This window comes from Lampetra fluviatilis, unplaced genomic scaffold (assembly GCF_964198595.1).
Source record: "Lampetra fluviatilis unplaced genomic scaffold, kcLamFluv1.1 SCAFFOLD_1333, whole genome shotgun sequence".
Lineage (NCBI taxonomy): Eukaryota > Metazoa > Chordata > Hyperoartia > Petromyzontiformes > Petromyzontidae > Lampetra > Lampetra fluviatilis.
In genome coordinates this window covers 1-9726 of record NW_027620720.1, presented here as the reverse complement: position 1 = coordinate 9726, position 9726 = coordinate 1, and the positions used below count along the sequence as shown (strand labels likewise).

The 9726-nt window shown below is 69.3% G+C and overlaps 1 protein-coding gene across 1 annotated transcript; it reads right to left on the bottom strand.

Annotated features, from left to right (window-relative positions):
• Positions 1-413: 413 nt before the first annotated feature.
• LOC144954302 (uncharacterized) lies at positions 414-7440 on the bottom strand. The gene is given in 3 exon segments (XM_078884827.1): positions 414-1972; positions 1974-7100; positions 7390-7440. Coding segments are annotated over 3 exon segments (5580 nt in total). The 3' UTR covers positions 414-1570.
• Between the last annotated feature and the right edge of the window lie 2286 nt (positions 7441-9726).

Genomic DNA, 9726 nt, shown 5'->3' with positions numbered 1-9726 from the left:
GCAATCAACGTGCAGCGTGGCCCCGCGGTCTTCCCTCGCCGCACGTCTCTCCCGCCAGCAATGTACACGCAAACGCGACGTCCCCGCTTCTATGTACACGCGCCACCTTGTAGCCCCCCACAAGCCGGACCCCCCCCCCCCCCTATAGCCGGATATCCTATAGCCGGACCCCCCGATCCGGCCGGTCTGTCTGTCTGTCCCAGCGCCTCCGCTTTAGCGCGGAAGGACTTCGTGTATGCCGTGCGGAAGAACTTTAACACGCTGTACATCCCCCCCATAGGCGCCGCGTACCCCCCCCCCCCAACCACCCCCCACACGGCTGCCCCTATAACGGCACCTTACTCCTTACCCCCCCCCCCCCCACGGTGGCTCCTATTGCGTGCCCCACCCCCCCCCCGGCTAATCCCCTACAGCGGGAAAAAAAAAGACGAAAATAACCCCCATCCACCCCCCACAAAATTAAAAAAAATCAACAACACAACAACCGTTGGGAGCGGTCGAGGCAACGTCCGCGACTTCCTGTCGAGGAGAGAGGGCGGAAGTTTCCGGAGAACCGTCGTTCCTACCCCCCCCCTCCTCCCCGCCCCCCTAACCAACCAACGCTCCCACGTCCGCCCACATTTTTTTATCTTCTTCCCCGGGCAGAGGGAGTAACACTTTTGAGATGCGGTACTTCAGCAGTTCCCCCCCCCCCCCCCCCGCCTTCCCGCCTCTCCCCATTGGTGGAGAGACACGGCGGCTTCAAACCGTGTCCCGGCATTTGGTGAGAGAAACGTTCCAACAGCCACAATCCCACAATCCTCTCCTCCACAGTCCGCCCTCCCCCCCACTCCTTCCTCCAGCCCCCCCCACTGGAGTCCATCAATTAGCTCCTTCTTCCCAATCACCGCCCTCCGTCTTCGGAAAGGGGTCACCGTCTTCAAATCCGGTAGGAGTTTTCGTCTCCAGGAGGGGTCATCCTCCGCGTCTCCGACGGTAGGGGGGGGCGTCACCGTCTTTGTCTAAGGTAGGGGTCACCCTCCTTGTCTCCAGCGGTAAGGAGGGGGCATCACGGTCTTTGACTCCGGTAGGGGTTCACCGTCTTTGTCTTCGGCGGTAAGGAGGGGTTCACCGTCTTTGTCTTCGGCGGTAAGGAGGGGGTCATCGTCTGTCTCTGGTAGGGGGCACCGCCTTCGTCTCCGGCGGTAGGGGGGGTGTAACCGTCTTCGACTCCAGGAGGGGTCATCCTCCTCGTCTTCGGCGGTAGGGGGGGCGTCACCGTCTTTGTCTTCGGCGGTAAGGAGGGGGTCACCGTCACGGTCTTTGACTCCGGTAGGGGTCACCGTCTTTGTCTCCGGTGGTAAGGAGGGGTTCACCGTCTTTGTCTTCGACTCCGGTAGGGATCACCGTCTTCCATCTCCGGCGGTAAGGAGGGGGTCACCGTCTTTGTCTTCGGTGGTAAGGAGGGGTTCACCGTCTTCGGCGGTAAGGAGGGGTTCACCGTCTTCGGCGGTAAGGAGGGGTTCACCGTCTTTGTTTTCGGCGGTAAGGAGGAGGGGTTCACCGTCTGTCTCCGGTGGTAAGGAGGGGGTCACCGCCGCATGTAGCCCCCCCCTGCTCCCCTCCCACCGCCGCCCTTCCCCCCTCCCCCTCCAGCGCCCCCCGCAGCAGCAGCCCCCCCTCCCCCCTTCCCCATGTAGGCGGCCGCCGCCGCAGCTGCCGCCGCGGCCGCCGCAGCCGCCGCGGCCGCTGCCGCCGCGTGGTGCTGTGCCACGGCGTGGTGAGCGGCGGAGGCGTGGTGAGCGTGGTGCACGTGGTGAGGGTGGCCCAGCTGCTGCTGCTGCTGCTGTTGCTGCTGCTGGTGCTGTTGCTGCTGGTGGTGGTGGTGAGGAACGTTCACCCCGACGCTACCGCCGCCGGCTGCAGAGTTAGCGGCGGCTGCGGCCGCCCCTCCCTGCGAGGGCGTCACCGCCGGCTGCTGCTGCTGCTGGGCAGCCGGTGGCGGTGTGTGGGTGGGGTGGGCGTGGGCCAACGGGTGAGCGTGTGGGTGAGCGTGTGGGTGAGCGTGTGCGTGAGCGTGGGGGTGGACTCCACCTCCACCGCCTCCAGCACCGCCGACCGGCTGAACTCCACCGCCGGCCACGGGCGAGCACAGCATGGAGCCGTGGTGCGACCCACCGCCGCCCCCACCGGAGCCCTGACCACCGCCGCCCGTAGCCCCCCCGGCGCCGGACGGCACCGCCGAAGCCGCCGCCGCGGCCGCCGCCGCCGCCGAAGCCGCCGGGTGCTGCTCCTGGTGCGACAACGCCATCATCCCCAGGGGCCCCACCTGATACTGCGGCTGCGCTACGTAGCCGTAGGCGGCCGCGTGGTGGTGGTGGTGGTGGGCGTGAGGGTGGGCGTGCGGGTGGTGGTGCGGGTGGTGCGGGGTGCGCGGCGTGGGGGTGAAGGTTCGGGTGTCCCGGGTGTCCGGGGTGTCCCGGGTGTCCTGGATGTCCGGGATGTCCGCCGTGGGCGTGCCCGCCGGCGTGCGGGTGAGGCGGGTGGTGCTGCCCGTGCGGGTGCATGCGGTACTGGATGGCAGCTGGTCCGTAGGCCCCGCCGTGGGTGGGGTTCGGGGCTCCGCCCACGCCCCCCAAGCCTCCGCCTCCGCCGGAAGACGCCAGAAGTCCGAGGCCGCCCATCGCCGTCACGCCCCTCTGGGAGGCGGCCGGGGGCGTTCCGAGTACCCGCGACTGCTGCATGGCCGTGCAGCTGAAGAGCTGTCCGCCCGGCGGTTGGCTAGCCGGTGAGGCCCCCACGCTACCGCCGCCGTCCGGGCCGGCTCCACCGCCGCCACTGCCGGGCGCGGACAAACTCCCCGGTCCCCCACCGGCACCGACACCACCACCGCCACCGCCACCACCGCCGCCGCCGCCAACACCGCCGGAGGATGAGGGTCCCTTGAGCTGCGCGCGCTGGGCGTGGTGGTGGAGGTGAGGCGCGTGGTGAGCGTGCAGGTGGTGAGCGTGAGCGTGGTGGTGCTGCTGCTGCTGCTGCTGGTGGTGGTGGCTCATGGCCATGTGGGAAGATTGCGTCGAAGTCGCCGTCGAAGGCGGCGGAGTGGAGCCGGCCGCCGGGAGGTGCGACAGCACCCCGGTCGACGTCACCCCACCGCCGCCGTAGCCGGGAGACGCCGACGGCCCAGCCTGGACGTAGGCCGACGGAGGCCCGCCGCCTGCGGACGACGAACCCGCGGTACCGCCCCCGCCGCTTCCGGGGGTGGCTACGGGCGAAGCGCCGTAGCCCAGGGTGTGTTCCACCAGGCCGTTGGTGAGCTGTTGGAGGCGGGCCAGGCTGAAGGAGGCCGAGTTCTGGACGGCCGCCGCTTGCACGGCAGCGGCCATCGCGGCAGCCCCGGGCCCAAAGCCGTAGTCACCCTGGCCCAGTCGCTCGTACAGGCTCATGGTGGCTGCCAGCTGCTGGTGGTGGTGGTGCTGATGGTGGTGGTGCTGGTGGTGCTGCTGCTGCTGATGGTGGTGGTGATGCTGCTGCTGCTGCTGCTGAAGCTGGAGCTGCTGCTGCTGCTGTTGCTGCGCCGACGATGAGGAGGAGGAGGAGGAAGAAGAGGAGCCCAAGGTCGCGGAGGAGGATGTGGCGCAGCCCAGCGACGGAGGGATCGGGCCCAGCAACTCGGCGCTGTGGCCCTGCTGGGCGAATGAGGCCATGCAGAGGGAGCGGATGCCAACGCCACCACCGCCACCGCCACCACCACCGCTCACTCTCCGGTATCCACCACCACCACCACCGCCGCCGCCACCGCCCCCACCCTGTGCTTTCAGTCCACACGTAGCTGGTGAACCAACCCTCTGCTGTTGCTGTTGTTGCTGCTGCTGTTGCTGTTGCAGGGCTGCTCGAGCCGATGCGGCTGAAGCTCCACTGCTTCGCTGCTGCTGCTGCTGCCGCTGCTGCTGCTGCTGCACGGCCGAAGCCGCCCGCAGCTGGACGAGGTTGCAGGTGGCGGCAGCGTCCTGGTGGTGGACAAGGCCGTAGGAGCAGCTGCTACCGCCGCTACCGACGCTACCGACCACTCCCTGCTGCTGCTGCTGCTGCTGCTGGAGGCTTGGGCCGTCGTAGGAACCGCCACCTCCGCTCCCGCCGCTCGTTCCAGAGCCGCCGCCGCCACCGCCGCCCTCGTAAGAATCTCCGGCGCCGGTGCTGTCCATGCTGCCCAGGTCGCTGAACCCCGAGTCTCCGACCGGCTGCGAGGCGTCCGACACGATGGGGCTCGCCTCCACGTCGCCGCCGCCGCCGCCGCCGATGACGCCGCCCAGAGACCCGCCGGGTGGCGGGAGGGGAGGCGGAGGGGGGGGCTGCTGCTGCGGCGGCTGCTGCTGCTGCGGAGGCTGAGGCGGGCTGCTAACCGAGTGCACCGATTGGCTGCGGTGCGACGAGGGCACGGAGCCCACGGGGCTCGAGAGCTCCGAGCCGCCCCCGTGGGAGTGCGCCGACGACATGGGGCTCGCCGCGCCGGTAACGGCCCCGGCGACCGACGACGACGACGACGACGACTCCCCGACCGCTTGGCCCAGCGGGCTGCGCCGCTCACCCAGCGGTCCCGGGCCCCCGCCGGGGCTGCGGTCGTGAGCCTTGCCCAGCGCCCGCAGGAAATCCCCGGCGGGCGACGCTCCCGAGTGGGACTTGATGACGGTGAAGGGGATCGCCGGGATGTCTCCTCCGCTGCCGCCGCCGCCGCCAACGCCGCCTCGAGACATCTTGTGCTGCTGCTGCTGCATCAGCTGCTGCTGCTGCTGCATCATCAGCTGCTGCTGCTGCTGCTGCTGTAGACTTGGCAAAGGCGAACTGAAGTCTCCGTGAACCGCCTGGCCGCCAGGGAACGAGCCGCCGGAGCCGCCGCTAGCCCGCACGCGGCCTGCTGCCGCCGACGGCTGGCACCCTCCGCCCCCGCCGGCAACACCGGAGTCTCCTCCGCAGAAGCCGGCCGCGGCTCGTGCCTGGAGCAGGACAAAGTCGCGGCGGGACTGGAAGTCGTACGCCGTCGCCAAGGACGCCGACGCCGCCGCCGACGCCGGCGAAGACGACGCCGGCGAAACTGCCGGCAGGGGGGGGGGCGCCAGTCCGGCTGCCGCAGCCTGAGCCTGGTAGGCCTCGCGCCTGGCCAGCGCCGGGGAGCGGCGGTAGTCGCCGGCGGACGGGGGGATCGGCGGGCCTCGGCAAACGTTGCCGGCCTGGTAGTCGGGGTGGCTGGCCGACGGGGGGGAGGAGTACTCAGGGTGCGGTCGCTGGGACCGCGACGAAAGGAACTTTCCGCTCGGCACGGCGTGCGGCGTGCCGTAGTCCGATTGGCTGACGCGGGTCGGGGTGAACTCCGATTGGTTGGGGCGGGTCGGCGTGAACTCCGATTGGCTGGGGTGGGTCGGGGTGAATTCCGATTGGCTGTGGTGAGTGGGCGTGAACTGTGATTGGCTGGGGTGAGTGGGGGTGAATTCCGATTGGCTGGGATGGGTCGGGGTGAATTCCGATTGGCTGGGGTGAGTGGGAGTGAATTCCGATTGGCTGGGATGGGTCGGAGTGAACTCCGATTGGCTGGGGCGGGTCGGGGTGAATTCCGATTGGCTGGGGTGAGTGGGCGTGAATTCCGATTGGCTGGGATGGGTCGGAGTGAACTCCGATTGGCTGGGATGGGTCGGAGTGAACTCCGATTGGTTGGGGCGGGTCGGCGTGAACTCCGATTGGTTGGGGCGGGTCGGCGTGAACTCCGATTGGCTGGGATGGGTCGGAGTGAACTCCGATTGGTTGGGGCGGGTCGGCGTGAATTCCGATTGGCTGGGATGGGTCGGAGTGAACTCCGATTGGTTGGGGTGGGTCGGGGTGAATTCCGATTGGCTGGGGTGAGTGGGCGTGAATTCCGATTGGCTGGGATGGGTCGGAGTGAATTCCGATTGGCTGGGGGCACGAGCGTTTGCCGTCAACGCCGATTGGACAGCGTGGCCACGGCGACGCGCCGATTCGGCGAACCCCATCTTGGTCCGGAACTCCACCGCCGCCACCTCCGCCGTGGGACCCTCCGCCGTGGGGGCCTCCACCTCCGCCCTGGGACCCTCCGCCGTGGGGCCCTCTGGGGCCCGGCATTCCGTAGCGGTGTTCCCGGCCGCCGGGACGAGGGGCTCCGATCTCGGACCTCCGAACTCCGATCTCGGAGCTCCGAACTCCGATCTCGGAGCTCCGAACTCCGATCTCGGAGCTCCGAAATCCGATCTCGGAGCTCCAAACTCGGCTCCCGGACCCCCGAACTCCGATCTCGGAGCTCCGAACTCCGTTCCCGGGGCTCCGAACTCCATTCCCGGGGCTCCGAACTCCGTTCCCGGTGCTCCAAACTCGGCTCCGGGCGCCTGTGGCCTTGGGTCCTCCTCCTCCTTCTCCTCGTCGTCCACCTCCTCAGGAGGGCGACGAGGAGGCGACTGGGGCGGCTGTGAGTCGACCGTCGCCGCCATCTTCTCCTCCTCCTCCTCCTCCGGAGATTCGTCGCCCGCCACCACCGGCACCGCCACCGCCACCTCCACCACCCCGACCCTCTTCCTCCTCCTCCGGAGCTCCCCCGAGTGGCCAGCCTCCTCCTCCTCCTCATCCTCCTCCACCTCATCCTCCACCTCATCATCATCATCCTCATGCCGCTCATCTGCAGCACCGACGCTCCGCTCCTCCTCCTCATCCACGTCCTCCTCCACGTCATTGTTGATGTGGAGCAGGTGGTGGTGGTGGTGGTGGTCGTCGTCGTCGTGGTGGTGGTGAGGCACCGCACCACCGATGGCCACGGGACTGTGCTGCTCGCTGTGCTCCAGGTGGCGGATGGCCTCGGCCGTCTCTGGCGAAGCCGCTGCCGCCGCCGCCGCCTCCTCCGCCGCCAAATCGGCCTCCTCCTCCTCCACTTCCTGTCGACCCTCATCCACTTCCTGTCGCTCTTCTCTCACTTCCTGTCGCCCCTCCCCCACTTCCTGTCGCCCCTCCACTTCCTGTCGCTCTTCCCCCACTTCCTGTCGCCCATCCACTTCCTGTCGCCCCTCCCCCACTTCCTGTCGCCCCTCCCCCACTTCCTGTCGCCCCTCATCCACTTCCTGTCGCTGATTCCGTTGCGGTCCCAAATCCGCGGCAGCTTCAACGGACTCATCCTCCTCCTCATCGTCGTCCTCGTCCTCCTCATCATCCTCCTCCTCCTCCTCCACATCGCCGACGAAGCCGCCTCCGTCGACTCCACCGCCGGCAAGAGCGGTCGGGCAAGGGCAGTCGGCTTCCGCGAGAGTGACCCCCTCAGCCGCCCTTCTCCCCCCCCGCCTCCACATCATCCTCCAACTCCTCCTCCACCTCCTCCTCGTCATCGTCGTCGTCGTCGTCGTCCTGGTGTCCCTCGGCCTCCTCGGCCGCGGCGGCCGCGGCTACGGCCGCCGCGGCCGCCGCGGCCATCAACTCCTCCGTGGCGTCGTCTTCATCGTCGTCCCCCACCTGGTGGCGATGGTGGCGACGATCGCCGCCGACGCCGACGCCACCGTGGTCATCGTCGTGACGGAGGAGTTGCTGCTGCTGCTGCTGCTGCTGCTGCAGCTGCTGCTGCTGCTGGTGGAGTTGCTGGTGGAGGAGTTGGTGGCCGTCTCTGGCCGAGCGCCGGGCACGAGCCTCCTGGGTGAGCGACTCAACGGCCCGCTCAGTCTCCGGGTCGCGCTCCACGCAGACCACCTCACGCCCCAACGGTCGGGCGCTCTCCCTCGCCACCACCGCCACCGCCGCCACCGCCGGCACCAGCGGCACCAGCGGCACCAGCGGCACCAGCGGCACCAACGGCACCAACGGCACCAGCGGAACCAGCGGCAACGGCTGCTGCTGGGCCAGCTGCTGCTGCTTATCCTTCCTGCGCCGCTGCTGTTTCTCAACGGCCGTGGTGCTGGTGCTGCTGGTGGTGGTGGTGGCGGCGATTGCCGCCAGTGCCCCCTGCCTCCTGGGCCTACGCGGCGGGGGCGACGCAGCCGCCGGTTTCACTTCATCCCCCGCGGGGTCGACCAACCCTGAGGCCGCGGCTTCCTTTGCAGCCTCCTCTGCCTCCTCGTCCGCCTGCTGCTGCTCCTGCTGCTGCTGCTGCTCCTGCTGCTGCTGCTCCTGAAGGCCGACCGCCGCCGCCGTGGGAACCTCCGGTACCGCCCCGCCGCCCCCCACAGGACCCTCCTCCTCCTCCTCGGCCTCGGGCTTCCCCGGCGTGCCGAGCCTGCCGGCGGTGCCGCCCCTCCTGGGCGTCCCCGTGACTTCCCCGTGCCGAGGCCTCTTGGCCTTGGGCCTCGAAGGCCGCCGCTCCCCGTGCACGCCACTCCCCGCCCCGCACTCGGACGTCGCTGTCGTCGACGCGGAGCCCTCCTCGCCCCCCAGCTCGACCCCCTCCTCTCCGTCGCCTTGATCCGCCACCGCCTTCCCCTCCTCCTCATCGTCCTCCTCATCATCCTCCTCGTCGTCGTGGTCGTCCCGGTCGTCCCCCCCCCCTGGCTCCTCTTCGTCGGCGTCGCGACGTCTCCGCCGCCGTCTTCGCCGGGCTACCGGCGTCGCCCCCCTCCTGCTCCTCCTCCTCCTGCTCCGCGTCTCCTCGTGCGGCCTCGGGGGACGCGAGGGCCGAGGTGGAGGAGGAGGCTCCACCTCCACCACCACCGCCAACTCCTCCTCCTCCTCCTCCTGGCCCCGCCTCTCCGCCTCTTCCCCCGTCAACTCCTCCGTCGACGGCACCTCGGCCGCCCGATTCTCGCCGGAGCTGCGGGAGATGTTCCCGCGGCCTCCGCCGGGCTCCGCCGTGGCTCTCCTCTTCCTCTCCACCTCCTCCTCTGCCTCCTCTTCGTCGGCCACCGCCTCCTCCTCCGCCTCCTCCTCCACCTCCTCCTCCACCTCCTCCTCCACCTCCTCCTCCACCTCAGCCGCGTTGTTGTTGTCGGCGGTGGCGGCGGCGGCCGGCCCGGCGCGACGTTTTGAGTCGATCGGAGGCTGCCTGATCGCTCGCTCGGCCGGATTCGGGTCTCCGGCTCGCCGCCGTTGCTTCCTGCCGGAGGACTCCTGCCCCGCCGGAACCGCTGCTCCCCCCCTCCTTGCGGTGCCGGTGGTGGTGGTGGTGGTGCCGGCGGTGCGATCTCCGGGCCTCCCCTTCAGCCGCTCCACCACCACCACCTTCTCCGCGTCTCTGTCGCTCTCCTCCTTGAGCCTCCCCTTGGCTCGTCCCTCCGTTGATCTCCTCTCGGCGCTCACTGCAACCCTGGTCCTCCCCTCCGCGTCCACCTCGACAGCGGCATCTCTCCCCTTGGCTCTGTCCGCCGATCTCTTCTCGGCGCTCACTCCAACCCTGGCCCTCCCCTCCACGTCCACCTCCACAGCGGCATCTCTCCCCTTGGCTCTGTCTGCCGATCTCCTCTCGGCGCTCACTGCAACCCTGGCCCTGCCCTCCGCGTCCACCTCCACAGCGGCTTCTCTCCCCTTGGCTCTCCCCTCCGATCTTTTCTCGGCGCTCACTCCAACCCTGGTCCTCCCCTCCGCGTCCACCTCCACAGCGGCTTCTCTCCCCTTGGCTCTGTCGGTTGATCGCCTCTCTGCGTCCTCTCTCCCCTTGACTCTCCCCCCAGCTTTCCCTCTCCCCTCCGCGTTGCCTCTCCCCTCGGCGTCCACTTCCACAGCGGCGTCTCTCCCCTTGGCTCTCTCCTCCGTTGCTCGCCCCTCCGCGTTGACTCC